Source organism: Choristoneura fumiferana, chromosome Z (assembly GCF_025370935.1).
Source record: "Choristoneura fumiferana chromosome Z, NRCan_CFum_1, whole genome shotgun sequence".
NCBI classification, from domain to species: Eukaryota; Metazoa; Arthropoda; class Insecta; order Lepidoptera; family Tortricidae; genus Choristoneura; species Choristoneura fumiferana.
The window spans coordinates 11,609,703-11,631,055 of NC_133472.1; the positions used below are offsets into that span (position 1 = coordinate 11,609,703).

Below are 21,353 nucleotides of genomic sequence, written 5' to 3' on the forward strand. Positions count from 1 at the left end.
GTTCATCGGGCCGGTGTGTACGCGCTCATACATTTTACTTGCCCCGATATCGTATTGTCATCCGATACCGATATCAGATCGGATAATGTGCTCTAAGACGACGAATTTTTTTTCCTCATAGCTTCGGTCTGTTCAATTCTGAAAAAAACACTTAAAAACTGCCAATTAATTTTGAAAATATAAATTCTAAAATGCAAAGGGAATTTTTACATAACTTAATTTTATTTTTTTATAATCTTGTCTGAAAGTCATGTCGTGTAAAATGCAGGGCTACTACGAAACTCGAATCTCGAAGTTCGTGTCGTGCGGTTCCTCTGACACTTATACTATTTAATACGAGAGCGAGAGGGACGGTGCGATTTTAAGTTCGAGTTTCGTTACTAGCCCTGCTGTACTTTAATCGAATAGTCTTTTTGTGTTAATATCTAAATATATTATTTTGTTTGTTATATAAATAAAAGGATCAAGACATACGAAACAAACAGAAAAAACTGTCAAATTAAAAATTAACCTAAAATATCCTAAAAATATCTAAATTAGCCATTATCAACTTATTATTTTATTGTAGTTTTAAGTCGCTGTTGAAAATAGATTTTTGCATATTAGGTATTCAATTATTTCACCATATAAAGCCTTCTGTTATGTCTTTAACTGTCTCTGAAAACAAATTTTATAAGTCAAAAATTGACATTTGACATTTAGAATTTTGACATTATAAGGGAAAAAAGGCAAAGGCAAGGCATAGGGCAAAGGTAAAGAGTGATTATCTCCCGACTCCCTTCTATAGGTATTTTAAAGTGCCAAATCGATCGAGCTCCTCTTATCTTTCTTTTGCGTTGCGAAGGCTGCAAACGTAAGTTTCACATAGTGATAAAGCTAGTATGAATGTAACATCTTTATAAGGTTCAGCTGATACATAACATATTTTATTAATTGTTGTTTAGGTTAGAAACAGGTGTACAAAGTTCGAACGTTATGGCTGCTCTAAAAAACACTAAGAATGTCAAGATATTTGCTCTCCTGGGCTCAAAATACTCTCCTCAAGTTTGCACAAGGAGACACTTAAACTTGCAGGAGTACCATAGTAAAGATTTATTGCGAAAGTACCAGATATCTATCCAGGATTTCCGTATTATTGATAGCAAACTAGATGCCAAGCCTTTGGGTGACTTTAAAGCTGACGAATATGTCGTGAAGGCTCAGATTTTAGCTGGTGGAAGGGGCAAAGGTCATTTTGACAATGGCTTTAAGGGTGGTGTTCATTTAACCAAAAACTCGAATGATATCTTGGGTCTGGCCAAAAACATGATAGGCCACAAGTTAATCACCAAGCAGACACCAAAAGAAGGTATAAAAGTTGAAAAAGTTATGGTAGCTGAGAGTGTGAATATTAAACGTGAAACATACCTAAGCATAATAATGGAAAGAAGTTACAATGGAGCAGCATTAGTGGCATCTCCGGCTGGTGGCATGGACATAGAGGCTGTTGCTGAAAAGACACCCCACTTGGTGAAGACAGTTCCCATTGACATATTTGAGGGGATCACTGATGCCACTGCAAATGAGATAGCGGAATTCTTGGAGTTTAAAGGCAACCTTAAGAAGAAATGTGCAGATGAAATAAAAAAAATGTGGCAATTGTTCTTAAAGGTAAGGATTATGTGAAAGTGAATATATCATTGAATATTATTTTTGTAAATTTTCATCTTTTTTTTATAATGATTCATGATTATTTGTTATGCAGGTTGATGCTACACAGCTTGAAATAAACCCTCTGGTGGAGACAGATGATGGACGAGTTGTGGCAGTGGATGCAAAGATCAATTTTGATGACAATGCACAATTCAGACAGCAGGATATCTTTGCTCTGGATGATGTTTCAGAATCAGATCCAAGGGAGGTAATCTACGATTTTTTTTGCTTCTGTAACTTTATGGTCAAACTTGTTTTTTTTTTATTCTAAAAACTGTAAGTTGGTGCTGAATGATGGAACATAAGATTAAGAATAGGCAATAATGTCATTGATAACAAAATCTCTCATGATACTAACAGATATGGTTTAAAAAAATATGGCTACTTGTATCTTTTGATATAACTACTCGTATCAGGATAGTACCAAAAAACTGAACACCTTATTGCTGGTAGTTTAAAGTTAGTATAAACTTTTCCAGTCAGTTGCTTTGTTAATTTTAATTTAATGTTTCACTGCCCCTTAGATTTCAAGATTTTATAAAAAAAAGATAAATTGTGTTGCAAATCCAAGTAGAAAACCAACATAAGATAACACACAAAGTGATGTAATTTTTATGTCAAGATATCTACATTTGTTTTCTTATCTACAGTCCAAATAAGTAAAGATAAACATTTTTATCATTTTCTTTGTAGAGTAATACTATAACAGTTAAAAGTCAATAATATTATTTATCCATATGGACTTGACCTTTGTCCTTTGATAGTCACAGTAAATATACTTTGTGATTGATATTCAGCACTTGTTTTTTTGAACATGAAACTACCGTGAGACTCACTCATATTAAATATAATGACCCGGATAACTCACGTCTTAAATAGAGTTTAGCTCGACATGTTGTAATGATGATGGAAACGCGGGTAGTTGTGTGCCGGTGTCAGTTTCGTCGGGTAGTCGCGCGAGCAGAGCGGCGGCGCGCAGTGCGCGTGTTGCAGCACCCGCTGAGTCGCGTTGCTCCGAAGACGAAGGGCTACGGATTAGCCCGAAACATGTCGAACTAAACTCGATGTAAGACGTGAGTTATCCGGGTCATTATATTTAATACTTGTTTTTTTTCTTGTTATTATACTAATACTTACCTGAAGGAAATATCTTATATGGGGGAAGCTCTTGAAATAAAAGTCTTCATTCATTAATTCATTATCTTTTGAGTAAATATCTTTTAAAGAGATGCTAAGAGTTAACTTTACTTTTATGTAAACTATTGACAATACACAATGACTTTAAACAGGTTTAAAAAAATCATGGAATTACCTCGCTGCATACTTAATTACATTATTAAAATCAATAATCACTGGAATCATGGCTATCCTACATTCATTATTTATAAACAATAATAATTAATTACTAGCTGTTGCCCGCGCAATTCCGTTCACGTAGAAGTATGAAAAATAGTTTACATCCTATTGTCAGGCCTACCAAATATACACAAATTATTTCATAAAAATCAGTCAAAGTAGAAACGGTTCAAAGGACACAAACATTTTTGACCCGAGAATTTTATATATTAGATAGTAAACACCTATAGATGTGGAATTTAAACAGCTATGTGGAATTCCTCGTTCCACAACTTTGTTGTTCCTTTGAGAAGAATGATAATTTATTACTCGTAATAAGTTAAGTATCAAGTTTTTGAAAGAGATTCTAATCTCATAGACTTAACCATAAATACAGCTACAGTGAATTGGTGTGTTAAAAGTTATTTTTGAAATATGTGATTGCCATTAATTACACACCCAACATAACTGTAAAAATATGCAAGTTGAAGTAGCAGTGGGTGAGCCACATTGCTCGAAAAACTGATATACATTGGGGGAGAAAAGTTCTCGTGTGGCAACCATGAACCGGAATACAAAGCGTTGGCAGGCCTCCCACTAGCTGGACTGACGACATCGTGAGAATTGCGAGTAACTGGTGGATGCAATGAATGCCTCTGTTCAGCAGCAGACGTCTTTCGGCTGATGATGATGACGATGAATTTCTGACTAAACAAAATTTTTACCTGATCACCAATTAAAGATCATTGTCTATAGTTAATAAAGACCCTTCTTGCATGCATTTTCTGTATTTTTTTACTGATTTGTTGCAAATATATTAAAAATATTGATGTATCTGGAAAATCCATGAAAGTTTTTGTATTTTAGACAGATTGGGTTATATTATTTACAGAAAGAAGCAGCGGCCCTTAATCTGACTTACATTGACATGGATGGCAGCATTGGCTGCATGGTCAATGGAGCAGGCCTGGCCATGGCTACAATGGACCTGATCGCTCTGAGTGGGGGCCAACCAGCCAACTTTTTGGACCTTGGTGGCGGCGTGGGCCAAGCACAAGTGTCAGCTGCCCTGAAAATCCTGGAGTCTGACCCAAAAGTTAAAGCCATATTTGTCAATGTCATTGCAGGTAAACCCATGCTATTTTTGAAATTTACTAGCTTTTGCCTGCAACTCTGTCTGCATAGTTCGGTTATCTCTCTTTCCCAGGGTAAAAACTATCCTATGTCCATCAGAAAGTCTAAATATGTCCATAAAAAATTTAAATAAACCAAAATTTAATCTAAATCAGTTCAGCGGTTTACACACGAAAAAGTAACAGACAGACAGTTATGTTTGCATTGAAGGAAGAATATCATCATAACCCATGTTGGAGACATAATCAAGTCAAGTATGTTTTGCTGTCCCTTTTCACACAAGGCCATTAACTTGACACAACTTTGTACATACCTAAACAAGACTGACTACCTAGGTGCTGTAATGTTTCTGAGTAGTTAACTAGCATTTTTTAAAGTAACAACGAACTTCCTTATTCATGAAAATTAATTTTCTGTTAACTATATTTTGTTTAGCTTTATGGTCACTTTAATATTCACCTTTCCCAAGTGAATAAAAGATAAGTATATGTTGGTATATGTAAGTAAAGAACGTAAGTTTTATACTCACTGCCGCCATTTTTTCGGAACTTCCCTGGGTGCCGGACTTCGCTCGATGCCTCATACGCATAATATGCGTTAACTTGACTTTCCTCTAGTACAGGATCTCCCAACCTTTATTTCGCCGAGCCTCCCCCGAACCAAAAATAATAAGATTCAATTAAGTTCGGAACAGTTAATTTACCTACGCTACCTACCAAGTTTTTTTTCGAAAATGCAAACGTACCTATTACTACACCCCCCTCCCCACTTGTGATCCTCCCCTCTTTCGAACCTTGCGTGATTTAATGGACGGCCCCTTATGTGAAAATTAGCAAAACCTTTATATGCATTCAAACAAACGCATCAATACAAAAGCGTCAACTTACTTTTTGTAAAAAAAAATAGAATTGGTATATACCAATTTCATATAGGTATATGAAAAGACGAGTGGGCATCAATGCAACGATTTACGAGGGGAGGTAAAAAAAGTCGCAGAACAAAGTGGTTGTGAATTAAATAAAACAATTGAATTATTTTTCTTTTTTAATACGATTACCCTCGAGTTCAATACACTTTTTGGATCTACTAATTCATTTGTATAAACCATTTAAAATATTGTTTTCTTTGTCCTCGAAATTATCCGAAATGACCTCCCTCACTTTTTCGTCGGTATGAACTTTTTTTACTCGTATTTCTTTATTCATTTAGGGTACAAATAGTACTCGCTAGGGGTCAGATCCGGGCTGTAGTGGGGTGGACCAGCGATTCGAAGCCAGACTTGACGAGAGCAGCAGTTGTAACATGGCTCTTGCGAACTGGTGCATTGTAATACAAGAGCAACACACCCTTCCACAACTTTCGCTTTCTTTTTCCTTCTTCGCATGTTTTTTTTTACTTGTAAATTAAATCAGGATAATGTTAGTTGACCTCTACATTAAGGTAAAAATATAATATATCTATAATATATATATCTATTTTTTAATATGATGGAAATATCCATCACTCTGATCTTAAGTGTAGTACTAAATAAATTAAACATTTGTGACAATCACAATTTGGGGATTGTCACATTTTTTATGTAGGTAATAATTCTTATTTTATTTTATACAGCAGTTACAAAATATTTAATCTATGTGATATTTCTCAGAAAACGGATATATAATATAAAAAAAATAATTGGCCAAACTGAAACGAAGACTCGTTCAATTCGTTATTTTGTGTATGAATAATAAATATTCGCCATACTTTACGAGCGAAGTCGTTGCATAATGATGTAAATTTCCATCACATACTTTCGATTTATATGCTTTCGATTTTCGAAAAGGTCTCACTATAACTGAGCATAAACTTTGTTTAATAATGTTTCCTCCTAATACTTAATTCCGCTTACTTTTGGACCTCCCCTCGTATCTATCATCCTCGAGTCGATGTAAAAGTTGTGTGATAATGTTAATTTTTATTTCAGGTATTGTGAACTGTGCTAACATAGCCAATGGGATAGTAGCTGCTTGCAAGGAGAACCCACTACAACACCCTATGGTCATACGGCTGGAAGGCACAAACTCTGTCATGGCTAGAAAGATTCTACAGGAGTCCGGCCTTCCCATACACATCATCAACGACGCCGATGAGGCTGCTCAGACCGTCGTAAAATTAGCAAATAAAAACTAAATCTTTAGTTTAATGCCCGAATTAACCTTATTTACAGGTAAACAATGAGTTACAGGAATTGTTATAGTTGTTATTGTTTTTGTAATTTTTGTTTATTCTCCTGGCCTGTGTTATATTAAAATATACAATACTAATCAAATATCGAATTGAAGACTGAGTAAATTGCTAACACAATCAAAAATTAATGACTTCAAGTCTTGGGATTGTAAATTCACAAGTGTCTTCCAAAAATGTTTTAACTGTGGCTTTGTTTATGTTTAGTTTTAAGAATATTGTAAATAGATGCATATTTTAGAAAACTTGTTTATTTTTAACATCCTCGTTTGCCTTGAGTTATTGGCCTCTCTTCTAATTCTAATTGAATATCTACAGCAAGCTTAATAATTGTAAAATAAAATAAGTCTATGGTCAAGGAAAATAATAAATTTATTGAACAACACAGTAGGTAGGTAATAGCTAAATATACATTAAATTCTAAATGTATTAATTACTGTTGAGATACTGAAAATCTGTATTTACAAATAAATACAGTTTGTTTTAAATTTTATGTAGACGACTTTCAAGTCCAATATTAATTTCACTACATTCTATTAATCATTGTTAATCTATCACCAGTACCAAAAGAATTTCATAAATCTTCATATCAAATAACAAAATGCGCGCAAAAATAATGTAGCGTTTGAACGTTATTTCCATCGCGAATATTCACTCAAAAACATCTCAGTGCATTGCAGACTAGCGTTTTATACGCGCCAATAACCTCGTCTTTGAAAGCGCATGTACGCGGGCACAGGTGCGCTTTTGTTATCTTCAAGCGTTGACGAGAATATAAGCTCGTATAAGCGCGAGCGAGAAGATGTCCTTTAGACCAAACACGAGCAAACACGCAGGAATGAGCGCGTACACGCGTACGCGCGTGTAAGCGTGTATGCCAAAAACGAGCGTATACTCGCACGAACGATATGTGAAAAAAAAAATACGCGTATGTTCCTCTTGTATTAGGAAGGGTAAGAAAAAGACATCAACAAACCTAACTACTATCAGAACAGGACTGTTAGTGACATTTTATATTGTCTCGTTCATAGACCATGACAGTAAGAAACAATGTATTCATTGAGCGACTCTCGTGTATTTAAATGGTGACTAAACTCCATTTACACGTGAATGCTCGCGATGGATGCCGTTTTTTATGTGCATTCGATGCAATATTACATTAATAACCATGAAGTTTGAGTAGTTCGGCAACGTTCACCGTCCCTGCAAAACGCATTACATAGTTGTACCTATCAATAACTAAAACTGACCGTAACTACGTCATTGAATAAAATTATAAGTTGTTAATAGTATTATAATAACGTCAACGTCCTCAAGGTTGACTCTAGAATCTTCGTTATTATTAACACGTTCGGTCCCAGTGACACGTCTGTGACTTTTTACTGTCTGTCTGTGATTTGTGACTGATGGATGTGAGATATGCGTAGACATAGCGTAAGAGCTTAGTCGATATCCGGCAACGTTCCGCTAAGCCCTTACGCTAAGCCAGCCTTTAGGAGGTACGTATTATTTTGACACATTAAACGATGTGTTGTTGGCACCGGAATGTCGTCTGTGACACATATCGTATACGTGTCACTGGCATAGAAGTGACTGCTGTGGGATATTCGTAGGCATAGCGTGAGAGTTTAGTGGATCGTTGCCGGGGCCGAACGTGTTAACGACACCTTTCTGCCGATTTCGACGCTTTTTTATATGCTCAGCTCCAACCCGCCGATTTGTTAATTCGCTTCTTACAGACAGTTAAAAGTGGGAATCGGGTGAAGGTCATTTGCTTATAACGGTATACTCAATGCTACTTTAATTTTTTATTATAGAAATAGCAAAACAAAATTTGTGCCGTCACGAACTAATCAAACGTCATGATTTTTAAATATTTTTCAATTATTTCCGTAATAGCGAAAGTTATTTAGTTCAGGCTCGGAACAGATTAATCCGTCGTCCTTGGGGTGAAGAGTCGGACTTGTTCAGAGACATGTTGGCCATTATTTCATCCAAGTTCGGTAGGTGAGCCAACTTGCCGCGAGCGGCCACTGAAGGCCGTCCACTGAGCATGCGTCGCGCTACTCGGACGATGTCGTCTGCTGTGACTTTTTCTAAAACAAAAGGCGATTGTTAAGTGTGCGCTCAGTGATGTAACAAAAACATGATAAAGGCTGGACATTGACAAGACATTGGTTGCAGCACCAATCTTTTTACAAAATAAGTATGATTGGAATGGACGAGAAAGATATAGGAGCAGCAAGATTATCAAAGCACAATCCAACATTTTTACAAGTGTGTCTGTACGAATCTCACCTATTTCATTGATGAAGAACGAGGGCGGCTTCCTTTTGCCGGTAGCGAGCACTTGGCGCCCGACGTCTTCAAACACTACCGGTCTCGCTTCAAGGTTCATCAACAACATTGACTGCAACTGGGTCTTGGCGCGCTGCAACAAAAAAAAAACCTCAGTTATGTCGAGGAAATAAAGCATATAAACGCAACGTATCTGGGATTTAAGTACGTTCTCTGAAAAGCAACGAACTTTACGCTATCTGGTTTGTACAGAAACCTTCGTAAGTTTTAGAAATTTTACCTTCAGTTCAGATTCGCCGACTTTCCCCGCCATGTTGGCTAGTTCGCGGGCGATCACGAGCGTAGTGTCGTAAATGCGGTTCGGAGGTGACGCTGAGTGCACGCAGAAGAGCCCCGTGTCGCCGTATGCGTGGTTGTATGCTGTCGCGTTGAACATCCAATGATATCTGAAAGATGCAGTTTTATGTAAAGAAGATTTCCTTATAAAAGCCTGACCAGAAATTTATGACTATTCGCCATGTTGCGGAATTTCATTGGAAATAATTTCTTACACTGGCAATAATTTTAATGATTGTCAGATTTGTCAGTGTCACTGTGGCGGTTTCTTTGAACAATAACAAAAAGTGCCCAAAACGATTAGTAGCCAACAACGGATCATTGTAAAAAAACTATTTCACTATAAAACCTTTCCAAATTAACATCAGAGCTATCAGGTAAACGTTGTAGACAAGTCAAGATGTCATTGTTCCGACTATACTGAACTATTGCCATGTAAATAAGAACAATAGCGCCCTCTTGACAATAGTCATATATTTTTGGTTTACCTTTACATATTTCCGTGAAAAGTTTACTTATGTGCTCTGGTTAGAAATGATCCGAATTGTTCCTACTTGTACTTAATAAATAAAGACCATTTTAAGGGCAACAAGTGTAAATAGTAACGTTAATATTACTCTCTCCTTGGTGCGGCCACATGCAGCCGCTCGAGGCTTGTTTGCAGCGATAAATCTGGTCACGTGAGCCTGTTTTGAATTTCGCCGCAGCAGCTCAAGAAAAATGAGTAGCAAAGTCGTAAAAGTCTCCTTTAATGGCAGTCGTGGCACAAATAAAAGAAATTGAAGTGAATAAAAACAAAAAATTACAGTGTTTTTTCCGAAATTCAGAGGTTTCTTTTCCAGCGATAAAGCTCAACATTTTCAGCTTTGTCGCTATATGTCACGTGACCAGATTTGACGCTTGAAACGAGCGTCGAGCGGCTGCATGTGGCCGCACCTTAAAGGTGAGACTAAACCACCACAATAATGGCTACCTGTGTAATAATTTAGCAAAAACACTGATTTCGTACAGTAATAGCTTTACCTGTTGAGCACATTCGTGTAAAGACGCGTGTACATCCCCTTGCCAGGCCCGCCGGCTGAAAACGACCCGCCGCCACCCATCATCATGTTGAGGACACATGTAGCCACGAAATCGGGATCTCCGTGCGAACAACCTGACAAATTAACATATACTTAGTAGTCCCACTGCCGGCAAATATAGCTGTGGCTCAAGCTCAAAACACGGCAAGCCGGGATGCTTCGGTTATGAATGTCTATTGCTTGCGTCACACTTGATAAGATAAGTGTCATGTAAGTGGCGAGGAAAGGAGACAGAGACGTAGTGTAGCCAAATTATTCGTCCTCCATGCCGCCAGACCTGGATTTGTCAATAGACCGTATGCCGCAGCCTAGGGGCGGCAGATTTCAAAGGACGAGAAAATGGCCAGTAAGTACAATTTATCGTCATAGCCGGCAAGAGAACAGGGAAGAATTGTGCGGACGAATTGAAGCAGTGTGTGGCTGCTACATCACACATTGCGATGTGAGCAGTGATAATTAAAACAATACCAATAAACAAATACTCACTTTCCAATCCAATTACGACATGAGAAAGCTCCGGTAAGTCAGACCCGGGGTAGAGGGGTATTTCGCATTCTTCCTGTAAACAAAACGACATTGCATACATCATAAAATAAATTATAATCATGTCATATTATACAAGGTGTTAATCCTTTAAATTATACAAGGTGTTAATGAAATAAATGAAAACTTCAAGACGCCTCAAAAATATTTTTTAATTTTATGTTAGTTGATTGCAATTATTTTCGAATGCCGTCATTATTCCAAAAAAATATCGTGTTTTGCTAATTCAGTAATTCTAATTGGTTTATAACTATACAGTTAAACACCTACGAATAAATAATAAGTTATTATTTATTCGTAGCTATACACTCATAATTTTATTGATCAGTTCAGTTGCGCCTCGATGTTTTTGGATGAAAATCAAAACTGATGGGAAAACAGCCAGTATTAAATTATTTAAATACCTATGTATTTACTATTTAGCATGTCTAAAATGGTCAGTTAAACGTTTTAGTGAGGTTGCATATAATTCAGTATAACATTGGTCTCTAGAAGGTCACAGAAGAAGTGGTTCTAAACATTTTTTGTGAAGTCGTAATAATGATGATGATGATGATGATGATGATGACGAATAAAAGTAATAAGATGAAGTCATATTTTTTTATTTTGTAAGTAGATAAGTTTGTAATGTACTTACAAAATAACACAATATTATTACGTAATTTGCTACATAATCTTAATTAGATTTATATTTATACAATTAATAACTGTGTTTCTTGAACTTCGTTTCTTACAGTATACATGTTGTTTACCTCTGCCTCTTTAGGTATGTTATAGGAAGACATTTCTGTTTTTAACAAAATAGAACAAGTTTTTTTTATTGTTTTTAAATTATATTAAAAATAGCAAAATTAATCTCACTGACCATGTTGCATTCGTAACTTTTAGACTAGGCAAGGCACAATAAAAAAAGGAATAAGTATGTTGTTGTTTTATTAAATATGGCTCTGTCCATTGGAGGACAATTTTCCCAGTGTCTAGTAGTGCCGTTGTACGGTAAAAAAATTCTAGAAAACGAAATATGAGAGGTAATGGTGGATGAACAATGACCAAAAAAGGAATTTAAAAAATAATCTTGCTTGGGTATCATAGCCTCCTGAGACCCCGCGTCAAATGTTTAATACAAGAATTTTAAACTTAATAATGCACTAAGAAGGGATTTTTTAAATTCCCATGAATTAGGTACAGTTTGCATTAAAACATCAGAAACTTACTAATGAGGGCTATCGCGTATGAATTCGCCACTAGAGGCGCTAGTGTAGCGTGAGGTCTCCGAAATGTCAAATCTCATAGTTTTTGGGTGAGCTACGCGGTTTTATTTATAATTAGAATAATATTGTGAATATTTTGCAATATCTGAAATTAATTATGGCAAATATGCGTTCCGGGGCAATGAATGTCTGTGTTTTGAGACAGTTTTGTCTTTCGGAAACCTTTGTCCTCCCTTTTTTCCGAACAAAACGGGGACTATGCAACACTGTGGCATGCTCGATATTTTTATGGTACGGTTTTAAGGTGTATTAAATATGATTTTAATCTAAACTTTGTTTTCACGCCCGTAATGGCCGTAATAACAGACTGAAAGCCATACTTAAAAACCTCACGCAACAGTGCGCCATCTAGTGAGACAAAAAACGATAGCCCTCATTGAATTAGAATGATTGACGATTGTATAGGTACCTACCTGTTCCATGCCACCTGTATACTGTGCTATAGACTTGTCGACTTTCGGTGTGAATGTGTCGCTGTCTTCAGAGTGCCATGTCGGCTTCATGTCTACAAAATATTTTTGTACGTACTCGACGAAAGGCTCGTGATCAACCTAAAATGAGAGCAAATTATATTGATTAAATATTGTCCGAATTGATTAAAATAATACATCCTGCTATACTTCAAGTCCCATTATTGTGTAAAAGAGAGTTAGTTCATCGTCAAACTTCTTTTTAAAATCGCTCACCTTTTAAAGTCAGCCCGGTTTTCGTTACTACAGACAGACGTTATAAATGTGAAAGTTTGTAAGTTTATTAGTGGTCAAATAGCCCTTAAATAACTGCGCCGATTTGGAAGAAGCTTTGCTTAGCGTATCGAAAGACCATATCCTGAAGGCGGATATTTTGAAAGCAGGAAATTTCGGACTTTTGGAGATGTCACATTTCATGATACAGTACTAAGTAAGATATGTTAACACGTTCGGGTTCGGTCCAAGTGACACAAACTGTCACTTTTTAGTTCTTACTCCTATGCCAGTGGCCAGTCGCACGTATAGCTTAGTGGATTGCATTCGGCTCCGGCAACGTTCCGCTAAGCCCTTACGCTATGCCAGCCTTTATGAGGTACGAATTATTTTGACACGACATGCGTGTCACCGGCGCAAAGGAGAAAGAATTTTTGATCTCAGACGTTGTGTTACTGGCACCGGACGGAATGTGTGCCGTATGTGACACGTATACGTGTCACTGGCATAGAAGTGACTGCTGTGGGATATGCGTAGGCATAGCGTAAGAGCTTAGTGGATCGTTGCCGGAGCCGAACGTGTTAATTGACATTTCTGAGTGTGAGCTAATTTTACGTTATTATTATGAATAAAATATAATTATAAATTCCAGTGTCTAATTAAGAGCTTAGTGGATCGTTGCCGGAGCCGAACGTGTTAATTGACATTTCTGAGTGTGAGCTAATTTTACGTTATTATTATGAATAAAATATAATTATAAATTCCAGTGTCTAATTAACTACGCGTGGCAGCTTGAATAATATTATAATCTATCTGTTGCGTGCAGCCACGCGATAAGAGCGTGAATAACATTTCTCGTTTACGACAGATAAATCATTAGCCTCGTACGTACTCTTATCATATCACACAATCTTTGGTGTACCTACACATACTTAAACAGATCTAGAACTAAGACAGTCAATGTAATTACTAGCACAAGAGGATTCGCCGCGCCGTCCCTCTCCAAAGTATGGCTTGAGAAAGGGACGGCGCGTTAAAACCTCGCGGTTAGCCACGTAGTGCTTACGTAGCTGTAGCCTTACAGTGCTTTCATTCTAGCATGGTGCGGGTGACACTTAATGCACGTTTCGTTTTACTCAAAAAAAGTTGCTGCGGTCTAAATAAATGGAAGTATATTTCAGTTGTAGCCTGAATATGACTGACGTAAAATATTTAAACATAAAGAACTATGTTATATAAAACAAATTTAAGCTATCAGATTTTTATAATCAATTAATTAAATTCAACGCACAATTAAATGAAAAAACGTAATATGCCTGAAACGTAACACCAGAAACTCGTTTAGTGATGGGACCTAATGGATCTTGAGTTATATCGGTACTTATTAATTGGTAAGTAACAAATATTCTTGCAAACTCCGTTTAGCCTTACTTAAGTGGCAAATAATATTCCAACCTAGAATTTCACTAATATTCTCATAAAAAATAGCGCAATAATCGGATTAATGATGACATTAATTATGATTAAGATTTTAATTTATTAATTTTATCGACTCAAGTTTCGACACTTTGACTCTCTAGTCTTGTGATATTGACAGCTGTCACCCGCACCATGCTACAATGAAAGTACTGTAGGCTGTTTTAAGGTTAAATGAACGATTTAAAGTAACGTTACCCCAACAGCGGCAACGACCATCCGATTCGGCGTGTAGTGGTTCTTCAAATAGTTGAGTATGATACCGCGGTCAACTTTGTTGACGTGCTCCTGCGGGCAAATCTTTGGGAGTCCGAGTGTGTTGCCTCTATACGCAGCCTGTAAGGGATGCATGAATTTATTACACTTTATTAGAAGGAGTATCCATTACGAAAACCTGTTAATGGTCTATAAAAAGCTGGTATGATTTTTTACAGTGGCAGTTAAATTAATGAATCTTTAATAAGGTAAAGGCGATTTAGGGACCACATGCATTGATTCAACCTTATTGATTTAGTAATAAGTTACAATATTTATTCTAATTATTGAAAATACTACTAGCTTTAAAAATACCCTTTGCCAAGTATGTATTCGATAGCTGCATTTGATTCTGTGGTAGTATGCTCCAATTAATGGGACCTTATTAAGGGTTAACATGCAATATAATGTACTTACCAAATGGATCATGTCCATAAGTATCGTCTCCTGCTCTGGCCTCATTGCTAGAGTTTCTAATTCAAAAGCGACAGCCTGTCTTGCAGCTTCTATTTCTTCAGTAGATAAACGTGGCCGTAGTGTTACTTCTGCCAATACCTAGGACAAAGAAGATATTAGCTATACATCTGTAATTCATTAATACTTAAGCTATGTGAGGCACTATAAAAGAGAATATGAATGTTTTGGCTTGTGTGCCTTTAGCACTTGATACAGACAATACAATATATACAAATTGCACCAAATAAGTTTGCGTCTGTGATTAACAATAGCGTCGCATTAAAAAAAAAATAAGACTAACATTTTAAGTTCACAATAAATTCTTATTATATTGGCATTAGTATTTTGATGACATCACTCATCTAATCCGTAGATATAATGAATATTAGAGTAAAATAAGGTGTTGTGTACATACTATTTAATAATATGTCACCTAATGTAATGAACATGACTTATAAACGAATAAATAAATAAATACAAGTTGTCACTGGGGTTGTTCTGGGGGGTAGAATATGCTTAAGGCTAACATCACAACTGCAAACATATTTATTGCAAATTATACTTGAATAATCCTGAAGTGAAGTTCACCTGTGTTACTGCTTCCAGTCCCCTTGAGTCAGCACTAGTCGCATACACAGTCGTATCTCGCGAACCTTGGCAGTCGCAGATGCCTCCATGTCTCTCTAACTCCCGAAGCATCATGTCACGGGTGGAAAATTTATGAGTGGCCTACCAAAAAGGAAGTAAGATGAATTTACGTTAGAAAATCTATTAAAGTGGCAATATATTTTAATGTTATTATATTAGCAGTAAATTTACTTACACCAAAGCTTAGTTTTTCAAGGAAATGGCAGATGCCATTGGGATAAGCCACTTCATATCTTGGGCCTGAATCAATAACCACTGTAAGAAAAAACCATTTGTTAATTAGTTATTATGATACTATCTAAAACTATTTTACAGCCAAGGTTGAGTTTTGGAAGTTTATAGTTATTGGTAACCTTGACTTGACTGTATGTTTGAATCCAACCCTTAATGTCTTGTTTTAAACTATATAGCACATCCGAGTAATTGGGGTATCGCCTGCGCGGTAAAACGTCGGCATAAATTATGAGATAGTGTTCATATCATATCTGACTGTCTGTTTATTAACTAAACAATTTTGCTAACCCTTTGTCTCTATGTTGAACATTATAAGAATGAAAGAAAAAAACATTAAAAATTTGTATATTTATTTTATTGAAAGAGTTGTTTTTAAAAAACCCTGGTTACTATATCAAGGATCAGTTGCGTGGTCACCGAGATATAGTGGATCAAACAAATAAACTCACTTTCACATTTATATTTAGTGGCTCATCTTGGGACATTTATTCTCATGTGTATTTAGTTCTGAGCGTACGTAACAAATAAACAACCAAGCACTGCGAAGGATGCAAGTGGACTGCCAAACTTAATGTGTAAATGAAATAATTACCGCCAGCTGTACAAAACTGTCCGAATTTCTTCTCAGATGCTACTCTTAGTCCATTGCTGAGGGTAGTCACTTCTGTGCCACAGTCTTCAGCCTTGGCAGAGGAGTATAACACTGGTGGCAGGTTCGGCATTGGCTCTGATAGAGGAGGCAGGGGAGTGACATTGTTCTTGGCCAGTGCTTGTGCTGACTTGTCCACATCTTGACTAAAATTCCTTGATCCTAATCTTAGAAGCCTGAAAAGCATTATCACACTTTATCTTGGCTCATACTCATACATAATCAATACATACTCGTACATCAGAGAAAGCTATTTTAAAATTAATTTTGTTAAATATATTAAGTACTTTGCGAGGTATTCTTCAGCTAAAATATTAAGCAATGAAACAGAAACAACCCTCTAGATTTATAATAATAAATAGCTTTTACCCGCGGCTTCGCACGAGTAAACTATTCGGTCTGGTAGTTGCAATTAAAATTCTCCGTATTTTAAAAAATTCCCCTGGAAATTTCCAAAATTTATATCGTGGTCTTCATTGAGGTTGAGTTGTGAATAACTGTACAAAATTCAAGACTCTAAACCAAGTGCTGAAATTACAAAAATTTTCCCTATCCAAATTCAAATCGTTCAGCTTTTGGAAAGACCATCATTGCCAAGAAGAATGCGCCGCAAGAAACTTGTCAGAAAGTCATATTTTGAACATGTCAAACTACAGTATACAATTATAGAAAAAAATACTAAATAGTAATAATAATAATACAGGGATGTATGGGGTCCCTTAGTTACAAAACTATCAAATGGGAATATTGGGATCAAAGTAGCCTATGTGTTATTCCAGAGGTCCAGCTACCTACATACCAAATTTCATGGCTCTAAGCCCAGCGGTTGTTATTTCAAGATTTTATCCCTATCCCGTGGGAATATCGGGATAAAAAGTATCCTATGTTTTAATCCAGGTTATAAACTAACTTTTCGCCAATTTTCATCCAAATCCGTCCAGCCGTTTCAGCGTGAAGAAGTAACAAACATACTCACTCACTCACAAACTTTCACATTTATAATATTAGTAGGATAATCTTTGGTTATAAGCTTTTTAGTACATATCTTCACATCTTGTTTTTTTTTTCATTTATATGTATAAATTCGTACATTTACAAATTCTGATGATAATGCAATAATCTTGATTAGCAAAAATTTGAGTTGAAAGAAAAATTTTGAGCTGAAACTAATTTATTACGTGGAGTCGTAAAGAAGGGTAGAAGTATTAAGTACTTAGGTATAAGGGAGCTTCAGCAGAAATACAACAATCTTAAACAGTAATTTTAGCAAAAAAAAATCGCCGAGCATGAATTGCATTTGCCAAATAGTTTTTTTTTTTTCATAAAAGAAAACTCTCAAACTTGATGAGTTAAATTGACAAAATACATACAAGAAAGACATCCAAAAACCTCACTTTTTAACCTTTTTTTTGCTAAATATATCTGATTTAAAACACTATAGTTATGATTATCTATTAAACAGTAAGAATTAGACCACCACACCAGTGCAATGTCTTGGAGAAATTAACTTAATTTGGCCTTTCTTTCCTGTAGCTAATGGAAATAAAAAATGACATTGTATACTGAACAACAGCTACCTAATAGTATATTTCCTAACCTAAACATTGGCAGAATCATTGATAGTAACAATAGAGCTTATTTCCAAAAAAAATATTGTTGGTTGGTAACTAAATATACTGAGCGGCAGAAAATCTGGCAATTAAATGTATGCAATTATAGGTAATTTACTTTTGTATGTTGAGTGGGCTACATTTTGTGCCACTGAGTATAGTATAAACTTTTGTATACTTAGGCATGGAGCCATACCAAATTTAAGGCAGATAGCTTTTTAGGCAGATAGCTTTTCTAATTTAGTTTTTATCTATAAAATTTAAATCAATCAGAGCCAAGACTAGAATGCAGATGTTTTCTTTTTACTTCTGGAATAGGAAAGGCCACAAAATAAATAAATAAATATCACGGGACAATTCACACCAATTGACCTAGTCTCAAAGTAAGCTTAGCAAAGCTTGTGTTATGGGTACTAAGCAACGGATAAATATAATTATATAGATAGATACATACTTAAATACATATTAAACACCCAAGACCCAAGAACAAACATTAATATTTTTCATACAAATATCTGCCCCGACACGGGAATCGAACCCGGGACCTCAAGCTTCATAGTCAGGTTCTCTAACCACTAGGCTATCTGGTCGTCTAAATGAATACCTATTTAACTATACTCCGTTTAATTTAAGGTTTGAATTAACAATCAAATTGTAACACATGTTTCTCGGTATTTCGAACACAAACAGACTTAAAATGTACCTGTACATTTATTAACTATATTTATTATGTTTTTATCACAGACATTAACACAATTTTAAATAGTTTCCTTGTTTCATTTAAAAACGTGTCCAAATTGTACCATTAAGTTTCAAATGTTAAAATAAATGAAGTATAGTTAGTTACTTTTAAATAATTGATTTATAAATATATGTAGAACTACAAGCACTTCACTTATACAGAGGATCAGAGTTGAATTTGGTTTCTATTTAAAATTATCACTGCATCAGATAAACTTGAATTTAACTGAAACATGACCATATATCGTTCATCACAACAGCGCCAGTCCAATCATAAGTTTAAAAAGGTTCCATCTGACACATTTTGTTATTATTGCAGAGCAGGTCATGGTAATGAAATAAATAAATGTATTATAAATGTGGTTTCATATTTTAAATAAACAAAACAGTCGCAATTACAGAAAAGTCCCTGCAGTTAAGAAATGAATAGTTTCTTAATAGATATTGAAAAGTGATGCAATAAACTGAAATTAATCAAGCTTAATTATGCATAAAATGAAAACGGCTGTAACATTAAAAAGGGCAAAAATGTAAAACAATTAGGTATTTCAACAAAGAGTTCCCACTTACCCATTCTTCATAGAAAATAACCTAGAAATTAGTACTTTAACGTCAGCGACATGCGACATATTTCACAAGCTGTAGTGCAATAATTATTAAACAAAGTTGTTATGATCGACAATGTAATTTCAGTTAGTTAAACCATATAATCATTCACAAAATTGAATCTTGAATTCTCAACATAGCCTTATCATTTTTGACAGTTCTAACAGTAGCACTAAAATATATTTGACGCTTGCTCTACATCCATAGACAGGTTTTGACAAAAAGCGAAGGGAGCGCTTATGCCCGGTTTACATTATTCCAGTAAAATCGTGCCAGTAACTGCAGGCCTTCTACGAAACTTGAAACTCGTAGTTTGTGTCGCACCGTCCCTCTCGCTCTCGTACTAAATAGTATAAGTGTCAGAGGAACCGCACTAGACGAACTTCGAATTTCGAGTTTCGTAGTAGCCCTGCTGTGCCAGTAACGATACATTGCGGAGTCACAATCCAAACGAGTAACACGAGGAACAGTTTTACTGGAATAATGTGAACCGGGCACACATCACCATATCTGGTCATAGAACGTAACAATTCGTGCTGACCACTTTTGTAGGTTGCAAAGCTGCTTTTACCCATTGTTTACTTACTTGATGCAATAATCTTAAGATTCTACTGGAATATTGCTATCACAATTTTGTGCTTATCTCCATGAATATATACGTATGTACAGTCAAGCGCGAAAATATGTATTTATTCGAACCACTCAAAATCATGCTACCAAGGCCTTATGACATTGGAATTCTGCTGCTTATGTTCATATTTTTACACTAGACTGTACGTAAACAGGGGGGCTACAAAATTCGAAGTGCGTATCGTACCGTCCTTCTCACTCGTTTAAAAATAGTATATTCGTCAGCGGGACGGCAAGACACGAAGTTTGAACTTTGTACCTAGTATAGGGCCTGCTGGACACAAAGGTTCCTCTCAAATCGTAAGGACTGAGGCCGTAGACCCCATGCAGGCTTAGTGAGGAATGGAAACACACTATTAAACTGATTTCCAGAAAGTAGCAGGTTTCCAAACGATGTTTTCATTATTACAAGCTTTTATTAGGTACGTACCCGTGGTTCAACTAATTTGTCCAATCCGGAAATATTATATTTTAATACAAAAATAGGTAGATTAGGTTTGTAAGGTAACTTCAGTTGCCTGAAGGGCAAAATACCCAGAAAGAACAGCTACGCCCTTGGGTGGAGCTCCGTCGAAAAGTAGTTGGACAAACTATAGTTGGACCACGGGTACGTCACGCTTTAGTCTGACCAGGATCGTGTCCACAGGACGGAACTCTTTAACGGTTAATGGCATCGACTTGAAATTTGGTATGCAAATGTAGTTTGGGTGACAATGCAGTCGCTAAGCACTGCTTTTACAGTTGGCGCCCTAACATAAGTATCCACTATTCTATGCAACTAAAATGAAAAAGTGGATAAAAAGGTTAGGGAACCGACCGAACTACAGTGTTTCGGCGTGAACTAAGGGAGACAATGGAGTGAGAAAAAATACTTACAGCCATATGCTCTCTTAGACCGCTGGGTTAGCAACAATTCTGTTGCATTTCTTTATGTTGTTGTTGGTCGTAATCGGAAGAGATCTCGTTTTCTTTTAAAGTTTTACTAACCACAATACCTAATATCTATTTGAGTACCTACTAGGTATTAAAACAAATTATCGTGTTTAGTTTCAGTTATTTAGATTCACTGGCCAATATTTGGAACACACACATTTTCACTATTATAACATTTAATAAAAAACCATTAAAAAAATTAAGAAAAAGAAAAAGTCTTTCAGAAAATTGATTTTATTTCCACATAAGTTTATAACCATAATGTTTTAGCGCATGCATAACAAGTACTAAAAGTGGTTGCAGTGGATAAACGTAATATGCAGACATAAACGTTATTGACTGCTAAAAAAATTACAAATAGGAATTGCCGATATAAACTCGAAAGTAGTCAGTGATTATATTATGTATGGGTTCAATGAACGTAATTCAGGATTGACATTTGCTACCCTTAATTATCAGATTATTATCATCAATTGATACCAGTATTACAGCATTAGGTATACGGAAAAAACAAT

The 21,353-nt window shown here is 35.9% G+C and overlaps 2 protein-coding genes across 2 annotated transcripts; one reads left to right on the top strand and one right to left on the bottom strand.

Annotated features, from left to right (window-relative positions):
- The first annotated feature begins 703 nt into the window (after positions 1-703).
- Positions 704-6,648, top strand: ScsbetaG (Succinyl-coenzyme A synthetase beta subunit, GDP-forming). The gene is made up of 5 exons (XM_074086433.1): positions 704-853; positions 945-1,650; positions 1,745-1,900; positions 3,920-4,154; positions 6,128-6,648. Exons 2-5 carry the CDS (start codon positions 976-978, stop codon positions 6,331-6,333), a joined length of 1,272 nt encoding a protein of 423 aa, XP_073942534.1. The 5' UTR covers positions 704-853; positions 945-975; the 3' UTR covers positions 6,334-6,648.
- Positions 6,649-6,741: 93 nt separating this feature from the next.
- LOC141427199 (mitochondrial-processing peptidase subunit alpha) lies at positions 6,742-19,474 on the bottom strand. The gene is made up of 12 exons (XM_074086429.1): positions 19,240-19,474; positions 16,262-16,494; positions 15,611-15,690; positions 15,376-15,516; positions 14,749-14,886; positions 14,275-14,412; positions 12,331-12,468; positions 10,590-10,662; positions 10,045-10,177; positions 8,966-9,131; positions 8,686-8,818; positions 6,742-8,483 (listed from the first exon to the last, which is right to left on the bottom strand). The coding sequence occupies exons 1-12, from the start codon at positions 19,296-19,298 to the stop codon at positions 8,302-8,304; spliced, it is 1,614 nt and encodes a 537-aa protein (XP_073942530.1). The 5' UTR covers positions 19,299-19,474; the 3' UTR covers positions 6,742-8,301.
- Positions 19,475-21,353: the final 1,879 nt, after the last annotated feature.

Excerpts from the sequence above, each read along its gene's own strand:
- LOC141427199 (XM_074086429.1), bottom strand. The coding sequence starts at position 19,298 with ATGTCGCATGTCGCTGACGTTAAAGTACTAATTTCTAGGTTATTTTCT. Across the intron at positions 15,517-15,610 it reads TTGAAAAACTAAGCTTTGGT|GCCACTCATAAATTTTCCAC; the intron begins GTAAGTAAATTT and ends CCTTTTTGGTAG. Across the intron at positions 14,413-14,748 it reads TTATGGACATGATCCATTTG|GCTGCGTATAGAGGCAACAC; the intron begins GTAAGTACATTA and ends CATCCCTTACAG.
- ScsbetaG (XM_074086433.1), top strand. The coding sequence starts at position 976 with ATGGCTGCTCTAAAAAACACTAAGAATGTCAAGATATTTGCTCTCCTG. Across the intron at positions 1,651-1,744 it reads TGTGGCAATTGTTCTTAAAG|GTTGATGCTACACAGCTTGA; the intron begins GTAAGGATTATG and ends TTTGTTATGCAG. Across the intron at positions 4,155-6,127 it reads ATTTGTCAATGTCATTGCAG|GTATTGTGAACTGTGCTAAC; the intron begins GTAAACCCATGC and ends TTTTTATTTCAG.